Raw genomic sequence first — 19,859 nt, 5'->3', positions numbered from 1 at the left:
TGTTCAACAGGCGCTCGTCGCTGTCTTAAAGTGCTACAACAAGAAGAGTGCAGTGATTGCACTATGCATATATCCATTTGTACTTTTCGTTAAAGGGCCGTTCCGGATATCTCCATCTGTCAAACGAAACTCGCGCTCGGCGAGGCAGGTTCGCGACTTCGCAGCCCGACGCAGCCCTGGCTCTTCAACTCGCGCGGCCGGAACCGCGTTTCCCACGGCGGCCACCGCCGCGGCCCTCTCTGAACGCTTATCGCGGCCGCGAATCGGAGCCGCGACCCACGCAGTCTAATTTGGCGCCTAATGCCGTCGGCGGAGCAACCAGTCGGCGCTCTCTCGCCGGGCCCTAATCGGCCCCTGCTGCGGCGGAGGTGTCTGCGGCGCGGCCAACCCTTTCGCGGCGACCGCGCAAAGTATAGGTTCCCCCCCCGAGAAGGGCTTCCGCGCTCGCTCCCGCGGGCGCCCCGCGTCGGGCCGCGCGCGTGCTCGTTAGTGCGTTCGTTATTTTACGGCCGCGGCAGTTTGTGAGCGCGCGCAGGCACGTCGTCGCTGGTTAAGTGGCTCCGGCCGCGCATCCATCCTTCCGCGTTCTGTGTCTCTTCCATTGCCGTCATTCTTGTCCAACAGCCACTCGCCGTTGGCTGCAGGCCGCCCCCAGAACCCCTGCCGGCTTGGAACCACAGCCGCGGAGGCCATGCGCCGGCTATGAGAAGATGCCAGCTTACTCTTACGCGGACATTGTGTTCTCGTAGGGAGGCGCTTGGTCTTGGGGCCCAATGCGCAGCTTTTTTTCTTCGTAGTACGTGCTTTTCGCGATTGGCCGGCGTCTGCTCTTACGAGCGGTTCTAGTGTAAGAATGTTTTTTTTTCTTTTTTTTTTTGTGAATACGGGCCTCGTTTCACAACCTCTGCGTGCCTGGCGATGCGCTTAAACGACAACGACGTTTTATCATTGACCGCGACCCTTCAGACTGGATACGTCTGATCGCGACCGCGTCGTTCTGATGGGGAACGGAACGCAAAAGAACGCCCGCGTGCGCTGAGGTCTCGGTGCTAATTAGAAAATCCCAGGTAATTGAAATGGTCCATCTATGTCGCAGGGCATGCTTAACGATAAACAGAAAACAACAACAACATTGGAATGGCTTAATGCCTCGTGCCGCATATACCAACGGCACACATTAGGGCACATTCGTTTTTCTAAGACGTTCAACAATGTCACATACATTATTAACATTATTTGCCTTTGAAGTCTTTAAGTCCGGTTTCAGCTGCAGTTGCGTTTTGAGTTGGATTGGATTGGATTGGAGTGAACTTTATTTATGTCTGCAGTTGGGCGCTCGCGCGCTCCGACGAGGGCCTACGTCATCTACGAAGTTACTCGGCGCGGGTCTCCGCTCGCCGTTGCCGGCTCGCTGGGACCCTGCCTTTCGGTCACCTCGAATACCTGCTGGACGGCCCAGAGCTGTTCGTCTCGGTCGTAGCTCTTCGCGGCTGCCTCGAGCCGCGGTGGGAGCGTTCTTGATTTTGCATCTTCTGGATTTTTAACGCAGTCCCACAAGATGTGCGTGTAGTCTGCGGTCTCCCTCCAGCAGACTCTGCACTTATCGGTCGGATATGTCTCGGGGTACATGCGATTCATCAGTCTCGGCCTCGGTTCTTGTTTTCTTCCTCAGCAGGGTGCGGCCTTGCTTCGTCAACCACTTGGAATTATTACACTGGCCATACCCCATACTTGAGCCATATATGCTACGCGGCCACAGAAAGTACCCACTCAGTGATGCACTCTTTCATTTATTTTGTAACCTATACGAGCGTCACATTCCAATCACGCATGGTGGCTCCCGTGATCGCACTTCTGTAATTCCCAATACATTTGTTCCATACATAGCCTGAGCGGATCGAGACACGGTAAGCCGCGATGAACGCGACGGAAACGACGGCGGCAACGCGATCGTGAAATTCTGGCAGAGAATTTAGCAACATCTGCCTCAAAGAGAGAGAGAGAGAGAGAGAAATTACAGCTTTGAAATGACTTTTTACTGTTCTAAACTGACTTCGAGCTTATTTTTGTGTTCCTATAGGGTGTACTTTCACGCCATTATTTTCACCTGTAATGGTAAGTTTTGAGAATTCGGCGCCTGGAAGTATGCTGCACCTGAGCACATGTGCACGTGCGTGCGTGCGTGCGTGACGTACGTCGCTTGTGGTGGTGGCGCTTGCCCAATGTCCACACCGGCTTCGCTGCGCATCCACTTTCACAGGGTGGAATGGCGGCGACATTTTTTATTTTTTTTTATGGTGTCGATCCCCATAAAGCACCAATATTATTTTTTTTCGACTGTCCAGAAACAATTAAATCATTTCGGCTGATAAAAAACGCGAAAGTAAGCCACAACTTCGAATACGCCATTCAAATATTTGTGAAACGCAGAAATACTCAATAGGCAACTCACGAAGCGATTCCGGTGAAAGTTACTGCATTTAAATAGAAAAATAGAAAACTTTGTATAGCCGTTGATAGTCGGCAATAATATTCCGGCGTTCAAATATTTTAGAATTGTTGACAGAAATAAAGTGAAACGGAAAGTTCACGAGTCTATGACTCCGCAACTAAAGAATATATACCAATTTTGCAAACTGTACTTGTCGGATAGATTGCGGCAGATAATTTTTCGCGCATTAAGCGCGACTTCAAAATGCATTGGTTGCTCGTTAAGGATACTTTCTGCAAAACTCACGTAACCATAAAAAAATAGGATTTCTGTTAACGTTGCTGACTGTATGTTTCTTGATGATTTTATAGGCTTTTAAGAACCTGAGTAAAAATTCAACATTATGCGACCACCGGTTACTATTTAAGATACTATTATTTCTTTTCGTTTTGTTTTCTTTCCCGAGCTCCCGATGTTCAAGCGTTTATTGAGTGCTAACCTCGCACTCAACCTTAGTGATTGAATGCGCTCTTTGTTAACCACAATTTAAAACTTCTGAAGCACTGGAGCTTGCTTTACGATCTTTCAAGTTATACAGAGAGGAATAAAGAAAAGTTTAAAAACAATGAAGGCAGAAGGCAGGGATGCCAACCAGAAAAGTGTCGGGTTGGCTACAGGAAGGTGAAAATGTGCAGCTGCAGAGCTCATGCAATGTGCTAAAAAGCGCGACAAATGGCACACGAATACGGAGAAGAGGATGTGTGTGTGTGTGTGTGTGTGTGTGTGTGTGTGTGTGTGTGTGTGTGTGTGTTTGTGTTTGTGTGTGTGTTCCTACTGCCGCACTTTGTTGTTTGTCATTGTCTCACTTCATTTAGCCTTCGTGATCTGTCATCTTGTCCTTTCTTTAGCATCTTCCTATCTTCGAAATCTAGGTTTCCGTCCCCTCCTTCCCAAATTTAGGCGGGCGGAGTGTCCCTTCCGACGGGAGTCGGCAGCCTACTTCCTTGCTTTCTTTTTTTGGGGGGGATTTCAATTACTACTACTACTACTACTACTACTACTACTACTACTACTACTAATAATAATAATAATAATAATAATAATAATAATAATAATAATAATAGCCTCGTCAGTGATGATGTCCAGATTTGTGGACGCCAATTCTTTTTTTCCAGTCCCCTCAGCCCCTGTAAATATACTTGTAGTGACCAAAAAAAAAAAAAAAACGCGGACGCTGAGCTGCGGGTAAATTGCTCCCTCGACTTTCCCAACGTTACTCCCGACCACCGAAGAGCATTGCGACACATGGCTACTTTACTAAAGGCAGTGTAGCATGTTTGACGTCGGATCGTTCAAGGAACCACGTTCTGTCTGCAATGATGAAGTAGTAGTATTTTCTTCCTCGTTATGCCTGTAGCCACTATTTAGGTTGTGCGCTAGGTGGCTGAGTAATGGGAATCTTTTGATGAAAAACTGCGACATTTCGTACTGAACACTAAGGCAGGGATCTTAACCATAGGCCTTGCTCCGTTTGCTAATCTACACGTGGTAAGGGGGACGAGCAGTGAATGAGGGAGAGATAGATAACACATAAGCCTAATAAATAAGATCTCGAGGCTTTCCTCTATCGCCCACATACTAAGGTTTCTCGCCGGTAAAACGTAATGGGGCACATCCGTGACAGCTATGCTAGGACTTACTAGAACATGCATAAAGTATCTTTATAACCGCTTTACTTTATTTCAAGAGAGTTTGTAGCAACGTGAAATGAACACACGTGACTTTGGCCCATTTCTTGAGAGTGCATCGCAATTCGTGACTGAAGGGGCCGACATGAACGAAACTTCGTTGTACACATTTCGGAAAGGATAATAGCGTAGTTATTGCCCGCTGCGAAGTGAATGGGCGGACACGCTGGGCGACGGAACGCGATATGCGAGCGTGATCTGGGGGACCCTCATAAACACAACCTTGACACTCGAGTCGATACAAAATCGCGCAGCCAGATTCAGCTTTTCTGACTACTCATATCACAAGTGTCACTCAGTTAAAATCAAAGGCTAATCTTCCCAAGCTAGATAGGCGCCGCAAAGCATTCAGACTTTGCCTTTATCATAAGCTCTACCATACCCTCCCTCCCGACAACACCCTATCAAACCAGCATACCGTCTTTCAAGACTATCAGCCACTATAAAGCAGTTTATTCGCCACATGCTCGGGCAATTGCTCATCTTCATTCCTTCTTTTCTCAAACAGCCATCGATTGGAATAATCTTCCAGTCAGCGTCGCTATTCCCGAGGATCATGCTCGTTTTAGGTCAACCACTGAATCACTTGCCCGACAGCGTCGTCTGCTCGTATTATCCGTAGTACTCTCTTAAACGTGTTTCTGTCGACGTCTTAATATGTTTATCGAGATGTCCGCCTGTTCTTACTCACCGTGTTCCATACCTAGAGAAATCTTACTGCCACTTTTTTGTACACAATACGTTCAACACTCGACGATTGTCATATTTGATTAGCGTTCGTATTTTTCTTTTGCGTTTTCCTATTTCTTAACCTGTGGATGTGCAAAATGTTGTAGTTTTTACGTTTTTCTTCGTTGCTGTTTCTCTCCTAACTCATTTCAGTACTTATTGCGGTGGTATTGTAAATAAATAAAGAAATAAATAAATAAGAACGCCGGCAAAATGTTCATTGAGAAGTTCTCGCGGCGGAGGAGTGTCAATTGAGAAATTTGGCTCATTCGTTTTAACCTGGAAACTGATGGTGGCAAAACGATCGGAGGTACAGATGATGATGATGATGTTGTTGTTGATGATGATGATGATTTATTGGCATCGCCTTTGAAACAGGGCGGTGAAAAATAGTCACCTAGCCTGCTTCATTTAATCAGGTATACTGTCCATGTTTTTCATTCGGGCATTTTTTTTTTCTCAAAACTTCTCTGTCTACCTTGTACCGCTACCTATGCCTGTAACGGATCCGGTCGTATCAATAACTTCCTTGCTTTTTTTTCCACAAATACTCCGAATGTATGTTGCTTATCTCGACTGCTGACCGGTTGAGGCTTCCGTCCACTTGAAATCCAAGTGCTTCTGGAAGGTGTACGTTACCTCCGGGTATCACTGGGTGAATCCCTTAGCATTTCATTAGGATGTGCTGAGTGTCCTCCAGATTTTTACTGACGCGTCCACATGGCTCATCTTGTTGCGAATATTTGCTCCGGTATATTTTTGTCCTTAGGCGCCCAGCTCGAGCCTCAATTAGCAAGGCACTGCCTTTTGTGTTAACGCACAGATTTTCTCTTCTAATTTATTTCTTCCCATTCTTATAAATCTCCATGGTGCTTTTTGCGTCCATTATTTGCATCCAATTAACTGTCTCTGTTTCTATCCATTCTCGTTGATGACTCCTGGTTGTCTATTTACACTTTCAATTATCCTGTACTTGGCTGCTAACTTTCTTGACCTCTTCCTCCATTCTGTGTCTGCGCTTTTCAGCTACAGATACTTGTGCACTTTAGTAGCCCATCTATTTTTATGCATGTCCCTGAGCCTCCCTTGATAAATAATATTGCTCTGCGCTTCTCTGACTTCAACAGAGGCCAAATCCATGTCACCCTGCACTATTTCATTTGTGGCTTTACCGTGGGCTCCCAAAGAAAAATCCGCCTACCGATCTTTGGTTAACTTCCAACCCCGACAAGATATCCGATTGGAAGCGCAGAATGGCATTCACGAACGTTAGCGCTGTCACCGTTACTCCTTTCCACATTTCAAGCACCACACCACCTGATATTTATTAGCGACTGTAACATTCGCGACTGCAGCGCTACTGTCGGGACATCTTACAGCACGCTTAGAAGCGACGCGGGCACGCAGCGTTTTTTTGTATAGTCTAACACAGACCCTTATGTAACTGCACTATTTTATAGGACGTCAAAAAAAAAAAATGTCTGACACTATACGCAACAGATACATGCAACGACATAACCATGGCTGTAAAAGTGTTTACACCTTCAAGGGTTTGTTCTTGTCGTACTGGTAGCACCCTTACCATTAGGGCCTTGCAAAAATTTATAGAGGTCGACAACGGAGCTCTATCTAGACGTGCGATGACAAAAGACGTAGTTTAAAACTGTGTAATCATTTTGACAGCCTTGGGCGCACAGAAATATCCGACAGGAGAGAGAGAGAGAGATGGATATAAGGAAGACAGGGATGTTAACCAGTCAAGAGTCTGGTTGGCTACCCTATGCTGGGGAAAGGGAGAAGGGGAAGAGAGAGCGAGAGAAGGTATAGGGACGTGCACAGACAGTACTTGAGTCAAAGCCGCTCGTGCAAACCAGACGTTCTCAGAAAGCACAAAATTGCCTTCGCTGCCTTTTGAGCCGATGATCGGCATGGGAACCGCGCTCCAGTACTGTCTTCACTTAGGAACGATCATCTAGTTTCCTCAATGTGTTGGACAAAGATTGTCTTTGTGCTTGCAATTCAGGACAGTGGCACAATAAGTGGTCAACGTTCTCCTCGCATCCGCAAACATCACATGCAGGACTATCAGCCATTCCAATTAGTGCTGAGTTAGCTTTCGTGAAGGCAACTCCCAGCCACAACCGACACAGAAGAGACGCTTCACGTCGGTGCAGTCCGGCCGGAGGTCTGAGTTGCAGTGAAGGGTTTAGTCTGTGCAGTCTGGTGCGCCTTGTATGTGCGGTATTCCACTCTGCTAAGGAGATCTTGCGAGCTAGATTGCGAAGTTTGCTCGCAGCATCGGTCCTTGAGAGAGGATTGGGATGCAGCGGTTTTCTTTGTTTGATGTCCGAGCTGCCTTATCCGCGTCTTTTCAAATGATACCGCAATGACCTGGTATCCATTGAAATAAGATATCATGACCTTTTTCTCTCAAGTGATGGACAACTTTGCCTTTTTCGCACGTGAGCTCACCGTGAGTTCCATGTCGGAGAAATGACTGCACACATTGCAATGCAGGCCTTGAATCGCAGAAGTCTACCCACTTTCGAGGACTTTCAGTATTTATCACATAAAGCGCATCGCGGAGAGCCGCGAGCTCTGCAGCTGTAGAAGTATCATATCATATTTCTCCCTTTGAAATTCTATTGTCGGATATTTCTGTGCGTCCAAGGCTGTCAGAATGATTACATAGTTTTCAACTACGTCCTTTATCATCGCACGTCTAGTTGGAACTCCCTTGTCGTTCTCTATAAATTTTTGTAAGGCCCTAACGGTAAGGGTGCTACCAGTGCAACAAGAACATACGCTTAAGGGTGTAAAAATTTTACAGTGCAAGGCGATAAATTAACCAACGGTAGAGAAGAAAGAGCATATCAAAAGGAAATTGTTAGCAGAAAATTGCGGCCCATAGGCAAGGATGCGCAGAATGAAGATACAGCAACTGTAGCAGTGGTGCTGCATCTTTCTTCTACTAATATCCTCGAGTGAAAAGCTTACTGAGAGAAAAAAAAAGAATTTATACACGCACAATTTCTCTCTGTTTTGAATTTAGGAGTCCTAACGTTAACGTTCAATACCGGCAGAAGCACTTGCCAATATTGCAGCACATACTCTAATACCGACTCAATTTCACAGCGCATACACTGAATGGAACACTCCGTCGGTATATAAAGTTCTAATTGAGCGCGGGCGCCAAGTTGTACAGATTTGGCTTGTACACTTCGTAATCGTCTAACATTAAAGCAAGAAAATCGTGCTCAAGACCTATTTTCGTCCTCCACGATGGACCAAGTATCGGTAAATTCGTTCGCGCATGCGATGAAGTGAAATGAATATCTCATGTCTTCCAGTCGCGGCGCTCTCAAACAAATATCAGGTAGATCTAGTTTCCGAGTTATTTGAGAGGCAACAATACTTAGGCAGGCCTGCACTTCATAAAGTTGTATGCCGTTGCGGCCATTCCTTACGGACCACTTTAATGGTCAGCGAAGCTTCCGAGATGACAAATAAAGCTTTCCCGTTAGGTAGGCCTCAGTCTAAAGTACTGAATCGACAGGACAGGCCAAAAAGAAACAAGCGTGGACAGTATATGCGGAAAATATTGACATAATTTCCGAAAATGAAAGTCACGTGGTCACGTACCAGGAAGCCTCCTTTTGAGATGCCGAACACATCTTGGCGATGAATGCAAGTCGTTCACCACTGACATCTATACAGCACTTATATCCACAGGGAACCGATCGTCCGCACCCAGCAGTGAAACGACGCAGACGCTGGGCAGCCGCTGATCGACTGCGAGGCGACTGTTCAGTAAACCTCCGCGGTTGCGCTCTCAGATGGGCAATGCCGTGGGTTTGGTGACGAACTTTTACGACGCGCTTTCGTTGCTGTATCAGTGACGCTAAAATGACGTCGAACTTCTAAAACCGGCTTTCGCGTTCCTACGCGATCGGCGTGCGCTCGCGACACCGTATACACACGCAAGTGGAAACGCACGCCGGAGAAGGGCGAGAAAAGCGAAAGGAGTCTCTTCCTGGACTGAATCGGCAATGAGTGGCGGCGACATCCCACCACGAGGCAGCACTGAGAGAAGCGAGGAGCCGGCGCGGTCGCCGAGCACGTGCTTACCATGATGGAGCCTCATCGTCCGCACACCATCGTAGAGTCCGGTGCTTGCAGCGGCGGCGGCTGTGCCGTGGCAGGTGGCGCGCTCGCGAGTAGCCCGAGCGAGTGCCGCCCTCTCAGAGACGCTTACTCATCGCGGTCCTTTCTCGCTGTCCAGCCAGCCCTCACTCGCGCCCTCACCCCGATCGCGGCGCTGCGAAATCGCCCGGACGGCATGTACGGGCGCGCGAGGAAGGACGCGCGCGCATGAGCGGCGAAGCCCCGGGGCCATCGGCAGCACCAAGCAGTCTAGAAAAGCTGCCGGGCGAGCCAACCTCCTTCCCGGCCGCCAATCTGGCCGCCCGAGGCAGTCTGAGATCCCGCTCACGTAAACGCGCGCACCCCACCCCCTTTGACGGCGCCGCACATCATTAGCCGGATTCCGCGCTGGCCCACTTGGCCGCGCTCTGGGCTTGGGCCACGAACCGGGAGCCGGGTTTCCGGCCAAGGTCGCGCTGGCCCGGTCCAGGACAGCGACCCTGTCCGTCCCTGAACGGGGAGGGCAACGGCCGACACGCGGATGCTCCCGTCCGAGCTCGCCCTCAGGCGCGCACTCGCCGGAAGGTTCAGCCACGGGAGCGGATCGCTTGAATGATGTTATAACACACGCGAACAGAGGTGGTCCTCAGCATTGTCTTCTGTCGATACAGACTTGAAAGTCGGGCACTGTTTCTAACGCAAGGCGAATAATGCTGCTTCGCTACCGAGCTGACCCCGTCCACATGACTGTCTACAGCAGACATATCGGTAATGCTTACTATGAGATTATCTTGATCTCGCGAGAGGCTGTATCTGCCTCCTGTTGACTTTCAGTGGTGGAAGATCTTCAAGCTCAATTTATACATTCCGCCTTGGCCAGAAAGGCTATCCGATCAAGTGGGGCATGTTTTTCTTTGAACCCGTGTATATGGATGGGTCCCACTGCTATAGTTGTTCATGCACTCAATCAATTGTTGCACCGTAAATCATGTAGCTACATGGGACGCGTTCTTTCGCGACAGAAAGGTGCGCTGCCTCTCATCGGGCGCGAGCGATGGTCCACCGATGTCTCTGGAATAAATGGGTGAGGATCTTAAGTGCCATCTATTCCATTTCTCGGTCTGGTCGGAAGCCGCGTGGACACGCCAGCCACTGATTAGTCGTAGCAATCTACACTGCAGCGGCATTGACGCGTGTATCTGCAGAGCCACGTCATCAGTTGTCTTTGGGTGCCTGCACAAGATCTTCGAAGGCCACATGGGAAGGACGGCAAAACTATGTTATTCCATGCATACACCCCAGCAGTACAGATCGTGACGCTCCGACAGTTTTGCTTTGTGAACGGCAAATACACACGCGTGGTGCAAGACTTGCAGAGCGTTCGAAATATACGTGATCGAAGGCATTTTTCCAGAGAAATCGAGCCAAGACAGAACATGAGGAACAACTTGGATACGTGAAGCGTAAAACGTGCGAAAGAAGGTGAGGTCACCTCTGTAAGACAGGGTATTCTTGGATTCCCTTTTCTCACGACAGTATTGCAAAACCAAATGCGAAATATGAATAAATAGCGATCCGATTACCTTCCTAACGTTCCTGTCGTCAAACTTTCACAGTTAAACAAGTACAGAGACCAAGCCTTTCGTTTGTCGATTCATCTGATCGCATTGAGGGCGATCGAATGCGCTGCGGTACGAGTTCTTGCAGCCGTTTCACGTTCTGGTCAATGCATATATACGCATACGCGCACGTCGCAGTTGTGAGACACAGTACTCAGATAACACCACTTACGCTGGCGGGCGGCTTTTCTTCTTGTTTAGCTCCGCTGCACAGCGCCAGACGGCCGGCAGCCTCGGCCGCGTTTCCTCGGCTCGGAAGCGTCTGTTGCGAACGGAAGCCGTCGTCCTGGCGGCCCCGAAAGGGTGGCTGCTGCAGCGGCCAAAGTGCCGCGTGGCCCAAGTCACGCGATGGCACGTGGCCCCGCGCGCCGTTCTGGCCAAACGAACACGCCCCGCATCTGGTGATCTCCTTCTCCCACGGGTGCGAGCTGGTTACGCACACGCCCCCCGTGTGCACCGATTATGAGCCGCGATTAAGCGTAGTGCCTGACGCGCCGCCCACGGCTTCCTCCCGAGGCCTAAGAACCGATGCCCGGGAAAGGCACTAACCGAAGGACTCCCCAAGCGCTGACTGCGTGCCCCCTTCTTGCATCCGTGCAGCGGTGGACAAGCGCCCAAATACTAACAATGCCTGCTTTGGGGCGGGCCCGTAAACGCAGGAATTCGTCGGCTAAGGAAGAAACCAAGCGATGGCGAGCAAATCGGTGGGGCAGCGCGCTACGGGCCAAACTGTCTCAGGCAGGGCGAGAAATGTGGAGAAACTGGCCTGACGCAAGATGATTGAGCAGTGGCGAAGGTCTACTTTCCCTCCCCGTTCTCACTCCTTCGCGCTAGACACTACGGTGTACAATGTGCGAATATATAGATGAAGCGTTTCTTTTTTCTTTCTCTCTCTCTCTCTCTCGTTCGTAGATTCAGGGTCGTTCACTCAAGGACATTCTCGGACGAATATCTATATTGCAGGGTGTATGTAGCTGGAGATTTCACGAGAGTGAATGTTAATGAAATTAAATTTGCGCGCCAAAAGTACGGCGTGATTATGAGGCACGCCGTACTCCGGATTAATTTCGACTAGCTGTGGCCCTTTAATGAACACCAGCAAGTGAAGACCTGGTAGGTACTGATGACAGTTGACTCGGGAATATAACTTTTGAGGCCACATCAAGTTCTTCCATAGTGCCAACTTGGTCTTTATATGTAGGTTGACCGCGCGCACGCCGTAAAGTCGCAGAAAACTCTATGCATCTGCATTCGTTAAGTGTTTTTCAAGCTCGTTATGCTTCACTAACCATTACTTACTGCTGCTGGTGATGTTGGCGCGCCATGGACTTCGCAATCGTTGTGCCAGTGTATATATCTTAAGGTGTGTCTTTAAAATGCTGCAAACGCGTGATCATTGCGGAAGTAGCACGAATGTGCACGGTACATGCGCATGTGCACGCGTGCGTCGGTTTCATCGATCATTGCCGTTTCGCCATCGTTCCTCGCTGTCTCCTTCATTAAGCATGCTGCGCGTTGGAGGCAGAGGGAGGCGACTGGAGCTGCAGGAGCCGCTCAGAAGGCGCATCGCTAAAAATGGAGTGTTGCATTACCTCGGTGCAGCTGGCGCGCGTGCGTGCAACGCGTCGGCCGCCATCGCGCTCCGAGCGGTTCCTTGACTGCTACTCGTGAAACAATCTTGCAACTCCGATCGTCGATTGGGCAACAAACCCTTTCCGTTTCTGTCTGCTAGGTTTTTCTCTCTCGACGCTCTTCCGAGGAAAACCATTGATGGACTTGAGAAAAACACGAAATCGGCCACACGACCCCGAAGGGAGAAGCCATGCATCATGTACACTCGATAAGGCGGCCAAAGCATCGTACTGGCTTTTTCAGACTTATTTACAGGCGGCCCACGCATACAGTGTCATATGACAGCCATGAGACCGGCGTGTGCCGTTACTCTCATCGTTTTCGCAAGCCGTCCGCCGGAGACGAGCTGGACACTTGAAAAACACGGCGAATGTAGTGCTTCCCCGCCTCTCCCTGTGCGCGTGTGGGCAGGTGTATAGGTTACTAACCCACCTTTGAAAGCAGTGAGCCATAGGCGTTATTTGCCCAAGGCGGTGGCGGGCCGTGCCTGTCGGCGCGCTTCGGTGCCTCTGGAGCATAACAAGGCCTCGAAAAACATCGTGACTGTCCGCGACTCGAGCGCTCGACCCTGCAGTAACAGACCGAAGCGAATGCATCTGCGCGAGAAACGGCTCGCCGGCGAAGATGGACATGTCTGCCGAGACATGACGGGTGTAAACGCCTCCTCTGAAGAGGCTAAACGGGAGGGGAAAAAAAAGAACAAGATATAACCGAAATTTGTAAGGCAACGAAACGCGCTCGACCGCATATCAGTGGGCTACTCAAAGCAGACGAGCGGTCGCATCGTCTGGGGAGCTCTCGCGGGAGTCTTCCTCCCTCCGCGGCTATACGCGCGGCGGCGGCTCGCACCAGTCTAAACGTTTCTCATTCAAGATTGCGAGTAATTACCGGCCCGCTCGCGGACATTTCTCTTTGTTCCCTCTTCTGCCGCCGGTGTGACGTCATGGGGAGAGCCGGGCCTCGCGGTAAGAGGCCCTGTCCGGCGGTCACCGGCGCCGCCCTTCGTCTGCCCAGCGTCTCATTGCGCGGTCACAAGAAAACAATAAAAGTAGACAAGCGCTGGTGTTCGGCAGAAACTCAGGTTGTTGACAAACGAGGCCTCTAGAAGAGGCTGAGAGCGCAGTACGCAAGGAGACAGCCTGAGATGAATGCTCTTCGCTATATATAGACTTCGGTACAGCAGCAGCGCGTTCTTTCGTCTCGCAGCTAAACGCCAGCGTAGTGGACCCGATAGAGCTTCTGAGCAATACACTGCAGGAAATCACTATTTTCTCTCTTTCATACATAACGGCAAAAATATCCAAATGAACACGTAACTCTGCTTCAAGTACCCGTATCGAGGCACTTGCGCAGTACCGTTGCTTTCGTTACGGTTCATAAACAGTTCGCCAATACATTTAAGTGTGCTTTGTACCTTTATGTCTTTTTTTCTGTATTTTTGTTTCATTTGCGGATAGGCAAATATGAAGAAAACGCTCACGGGCCGTAATACGGCATGGTTGAATGTGCCCATTAACAAAGTCGCACTTCCATTGACGCCAGAGTAAGAAAGGATGTACAGAAAGACGGGGAAGGTTATAACCAGAGGTAATTCAGGTTGGCTATCCTGCGTGGGTGAAAGTTGGTACTGCGTTAAAAGCAGAAAGTAAGCATTGACGTGAAATGGCATAAGCTACGTACGAGATGACTACACAAAAAACTCTATAGAAGAGAAGCACACAAAGGAAACAACACACAGCGCTGGCAGCACAACAACAATTTTAGCTTTATTGCCACCTCATAACCAGCGCGTCCGTGGTTGCTATACACTGATCGACCCAAATTGAGTGGGTTCATAACGTACGCTCTTGTTATCGCCGCCTAATTATCGCCCGCGAAAGCTTTCAGATTGTCTAGTGAAGTGCTCTGCGGGTCGCATTGGGATGCCGAATTCGATACGTGGCTCTTTCACTCTTACAATACTGAAGCATGAAAAAAGGACGGGTAAAAAATTCTGCAGAGATCACGCACTGTGGTAATTGGTGTACGCGAAGCTTTCATGAGCCAGCAAGTCAAAACATCGCCTTACGACACAGACGCATAGCAGAGTTCAGTGACAAACGTGTCCCTCAGCCACCATGGTGGACCTTGCAGAGCAAGCTGAAATTTTACTCAGCATTAAATCGCGTTGAAGCACAAGACACAACGTGCTCGACCTTGCAGAAACGTGCCACAGTGGCACAGTATACGATGAGAGACGCGCAGCACATTTCGGTGACCAACGAGGTCCCATAATTTCTATCTTCATCGTCAGCTAGAAGATGCGCGCGGTTACCTTTTATAATCAAATTGTTGCTATGCGACGCGGCTAACGCGCCAAGCGTCTCAAAGTGCTGGCTTGTACGAATGAAATTCGTAATTCGTGCGTGCGTGCGTGCGTGCGTGCGCGCGTGCGTGCGTGCGTGCGTGCGTGCGTGTGCATGTGTGCGTTGTGTGTGTGTGGGTGGGTGGGGGCTTAGTTCCCCTTTCCCCAACCTGATTTATTATGATGATGTATTATTCTGGCTTTCGAACAAAATAAAATTATGATTAAGTTGTGACTACAGGCAATCTCACTGCAGGGAATATCGAGTGGTTGTTAACAAATGTGGTAATAAAGGGAATAAAGATGGTAAAGACTGCACTTAAAGATGCATTGATCAATAATGCTAGCGGTTCTCCAGTATGCGAAATACATACACATGGCAAACCTATCCGCTTCGTTTACCCGAACTCGACGCGAGCGGGTCGAGTCAGAAGCTGAGATGAACCATCCCGAGCTGAGCGCGTTTATATATGCATGTTGCCCAGCGGCCCTGCGCGAGTCCACCGACCCTTTGCGGGCGGGTTGACAGAACTTGCCTTGACCATATGCCTTGACGATTGCTCGGCCCGATCCGCTAGCGTTTACAGGAAACCCTCGACCGGTTTTCAGCCCGAGATGCTGACTCCTCCCGGCTTTATCGGTTTCATTTAAACGTAACTATAGCGATTGAACGTGTCACGACACCTACCGACGAACAGCTGTCGATGAAACAATGATTAACTGCACTAAGTGCACTATCAAAAGCATTCTTATTAGAGAACGTTACATAACGGCACGAAAGCGCTTTGTGTATACGCGAGAGTCCGCACTGTGCTTGGGTCCTGCTGGCACCCAGGCGGCACTTGCGTACGCAAGCAGAACCCAGGCCGTTTCGGTGCCCTATAGTCCAGAGCTCTTCGCTGTGGCCACGGCAAGGCGGGCTCCGCGGTCCCCTCGGATCTAAGGCCACGGGCTCGGGTCTTGAGGACCCAACCGGGAGCCGCCCACACAAGTGGTAGCTTCTTGCGCCACGGCGCGCAGCAGTGACCCGATAAACCCGGCCACTTGCGCCCACCAGTGGGCTGTACAGAGCCGGCTCGAATATCGCGTAGAAGAAAACTGGTTTCCTCGTTTGAGCCGGCTCGCAGCTACTGTCGCGGCGGAGGGACGGCGCGCGGAGGCGCTGATGGAATAATGAACGCGTTTCCCGCCCACGACATTGCGTCGGGCTCTCTTTGCTTGGCGCTCATTACAGGCCCGTTCTGTCCCCATTCATCATCAAGACGGCGATACAGCTGCGGCCTCTTACGCGATCCACCCGCCTGTCGCGCCGACACTGTCGTTTCGCATTGTCCGCCCCGCTGATTTCATGTAATGCGACAGACTTTTTCTGGCCCCTCGCCTTCCCCCTTGGTCAAACGTCCCCTGCACCCGTTTTCTTGAGTGGCACGGCTGTCCACGGGCCTTAAAGGGACGCTGAATAGAGAAGTGCTAAATCACTTTAGACTTGCATACAGTCGAACGCCTTTATAACGAAGTGCTTGGGGCCTCCTAAATCGTTCGTTATAAACGTCACTTCGTTGTAAAGATCGTGCACCGCACCACACCGCTCACAAGAGAACCGGGACACGGTTAGTTCATCGCGATAAAGGTCATTTCGCCGCAAAGGCGTTCATTGTAGAGGAGCTCGACCGTAGTATTATTTCAGAACTGGTTTCGTCAATTTCGCGGTAGTGGGATGATTATCGTGAAAAAAGAAGGCCAGATCTTTTTTTTTTTCTTATTTCTTGCCGAAACACCAGCGGCGGTACGTCAACGTGACATTACAAAGCATTTCTTTTTTTTTTTCATATTTGTGCCGTCGTAGCGCAGTACACATTATCGAAGCCCTTCAAGTTAACTCTTTCGCTGTTTCAGGATATGCATTTTTGTCGATAAGAAATTAACCAGGCCCGAGCAAATGCCGTCGAAATCCATGACGTCGCGACGAGGTGGTGCGGGCACCTCAAGGCGGCGTCGCCACCAGCGCCTTTCCATCTTTTCTGGCTTACCAAGCTCACGGTAGCACTAGCTTTCTTCCTGCACATTGTATAAGGGTAATTTACTAACAGCTAACCCATCTTTCCTCTTTACCGTGCCTTCAATGGCCTCGTGTGCCACCGAAAAACATGCCTAGTGCATCGCCACTTTGCTTCTACGCCGCTGACCGTGTACTGTCCTTGCAACTCGCCTCCAGATTACGTGTAAGCGACGGAGCGCAAGCTATAACCCCTGGTACCACCTGTTCTGACCACTGCTGTTGTACATTCGGCAAACAGCTTTTCTTTTTTAGCCCTCTGCTTTGTACTCTTTATTTGCCCCTCCTGCTTGGGTCATTATGCCAGCACTACTAAATAAATTATAAATAAATATAAATATTTATTTATATAAATAAATAAATAAATAAACAAACAAATAGACGTACCACGTTAACTTGAAAAGCAACAAACAAAATCACCCACCAAAATAACGTACTCTTTCAAAGCGTCGTATTGCTGCTTGTGGCAGCTCCAATGCAAGTTTTCTTTTTTATTTTTCAATTCTTGTTTTTTCTTTGGGGAATCAACTGTCAACTGACCACATGTAGCACTTGTGGCATAAAAGAAGAGAAAAGAAAGAAAGAATCTAACGGAGTGTTAGCATCCAAAAGATATGGTTCACTGAAATTTTCATAGGTCCCTTTTTTATTGTCATTGGAGTTAAATACGGTATTCGTTTTTCATTGACCGGAGGGACGCGGACAAAGCCGTTCTCGTTCACCGTCCTCCGGCCGTTGCAAGCGGAGCCGATTGGCAGCCACGCGACAGGGGCTAAACAAACAGAAAACGTTCCTCTTCGCCCACTGGGCATTGGCGGCCAGCAGAGACACGTTGTATCTGTGCCGGTAACACCAGGCATGGGCGACCTTGAAAAAATAACTTTTCCTCGACATCGCCCCCTTTTTCCGTACTCGGCAGCTCCGTCTCCCAGTCACTCCCCCCCCCCCCCCCCGCGTTATTTTTCTTCCTTATTTCTTTCCTCCCTCCCCAGTGTAACCGCGGACAGGTGGGGTTCCCAGCAGCAGCAGCAGCAGCAACAGCAGAGGGTGCGGCGTTCGGGAACAGCGTGTGTGCCGCATTAATCGTGCCTGCGCCGCGGCGCGCACGATGCATCAGTGGACGGGAGCGCCGTGCCCTTTCCGCCGTGCGCAGCGCCGCGGGCTGCTTACGCAAAGACCTCTCCACTGGCTTTGTTTTGGTCTGGTCGTGTCTGCCGTGCAGTGTGGCGGCCTTGAGACGCCCGTGGCAGAGAGTCGCCGCCGGGCGACCTGTCATCCGCGCTGCACGGCCACCGCGCGCGCCCCTCCAGCGCGAGGAGCCTGCATGCAGAGGCGTTCGCCGGCCATCTACGCCTGCGAGTCGCACGGCGCGCGCCCCGGCACCTCTACAAAAGCGCGCATGGCTGCAGAGAGGCCTATGCGGCTCTGCGTTACGGCTCGCCACACGCTTGGACATGCCCGAATCTTTTGAATCAATTTAGGCTGGTAAAGTGCTGTTTCAAAACATGTTCATTCATTTGAGCGGCCAAAGGTTGATTACTAGTGGAGGAAGTTGTCCACTAATGTCCACTACTAGTGGACATTAGTTACGCATAATTACTGCTAATGAACAGTGTTATACCATTTACTATCTTCTGTGTCACTACTGACGTAGACGCATGCCATTTACTATCGTCTGTGTTATTACTGACGTCATACAAGATGCTGGTGACGTCAACGATGATGATGATATTTGGTACCACGGCTTGATCACGCCGGATTTTCTGCCTCATATGACATATAGCGCTTTCGCATTAATAAAGGCAAACGGTCCGCCCGGGCGATATGTTAGCGTCGCATGCTTAATTTCATGGCCTTTCTGCTACACATTAAGGATAATAACAAACCCGGCATTCCAAATACTGTTGAGGCACGAAGTGAAGTGATACGAAAACTGATATTCAGAGTGCCGGGTCTCATAAACTGCGCCCCTATCACTGTCGTTGCTTCGCACTTTAAGCGAAACTGCCAACCTTTATTTTCTCGAGTGACCTGTGCCAGCGGATGCGCAGAACTTATCATGCAGAATACGCGTGAACACGTCGATGTTAACCGCTGGATACCATCTTAAACGTCAGTGGAGCTAAAGCTTTGCAGCGTTGTCACAGTGCGCCTACATCTTCAGCTGTTCTCTTAGCTCTTCGGGAATTTCTAAAGGCCTTGTGCGCTCGTATGGCGGCGCCAGCGTTCCCGAACGCGACAACGCCACCGCGGCCAGGGCGAGCGAATTCCACGTGTTCCCTTCCCGGTGCGTTGCCCGAAGTTGTATACGCGGCGGCTGTAGCCGTGTGACAAGAGCATCGCGAAACGAACACCGCCTGCTGTTTTGCGGCTACATAGAAGGATAGTAACGCTGACAAGTACTTCAAGTGAAGCATTGTTCGTCTGAAGTGCAATTCGGTTCACGGTGCTGACTTGTACGCCGCTAATCATGTATTACGCGAGGGAAGAGTTCAGCAGTGCCACCGGTTTGTTGGAAATCTTCGGAAAGTGCATGGCACAAATAAAAATCGTGGAGTACAACGCGCACTTAGACGTGAGCTCAGTAGAGAATTTTTGTTTGTTTGTTAGAATAAGATACCCAAGCCGCACTAAGCATTAAGGGACGCGAACTCTGTTGTGTGCCCTTCGGGCTCTTTCGTGCTTGCTTCGTGTTAATTTCTACGCACGGCGGTTTGCGTCCCCAACGCTTGGACACTGCAACATAAATACGTCTACCGTTTCCTGGCCACGCATTCCGGTTATTATCGCAACACTCCTTTTATAGTACTTGCATTTTAGAAAGGTTTCTTTTATCACCAGCTTGGCACATCCGTTTGGCCCATATACGCGGCACGCATTAGCTATAGCACGCGGTGACCGGCACTATACGAACGTGCGCGTGCCGCATGTTTCGCGGCCTGGTACGAGTTTGACGCTATTGCAGAAAGCGGGTCTGCCCGACAATGAACCACGAACAAGCAGCCTGGGCCCGACTCGCATTCCCAAATCTGCTCGTTCATTAGCGCTCGGCTGGCCGCCGTCGCTAATCAGGCATCAGGATCGGCTGCCACTTTCCCTTACAGAACAATGCTAGCGTAAGAAATTTTTGTGAATACTGGTGCTGCTCAAAAGCGAG

General features: G+C 49.8%; 1 protein-coding gene across 2 annotated transcripts in view; it reads right to left on the bottom strand.

Annotated features, from left to right (window-relative positions):
- LOC142566165 (uncharacterized) overlaps positions 1–19,859 on the bottom strand; it is a 151,144-nt gene that overhangs the window by 25,826 nt on the left and 105,459 nt on the right. Inside the window, exon 1 of one of the 2 annotated variants that reach the window (XM_075677012.1) lies at positions 9,037–9,095. The exons of the other annotated variant lie outside the window; for it this stretch is intronic. Within the exon in view, the coding sequence (XP_075533127.1) occupies positions 9,037–9,052 (16 nt within the window). The 5' untranslated portion in view covers positions 9,053–9,095. Of the gene's footprint in view, positions 1–9,036; positions 9,096–19,859 lie in introns of those variants that run through there. 2 annotated transcript variants of the gene reach the window in all.

This window comes from Dermacentor variabilis, unplaced genomic scaffold, assembly GCF_050947875.1.
Source record: "Dermacentor variabilis isolate Ectoservices unplaced genomic scaffold, ASM5094787v1 scaffold_12, whole genome shotgun sequence".
NCBI lineage: Eukaryota > Metazoa > Arthropoda > Arachnida > Ixodida > Ixodidae > Dermacentor > Dermacentor variabilis.
Note: the sequence above shows the minus strand (reverse complement) of the source record. Positions and strands in the feature narration are given on the sequence as shown.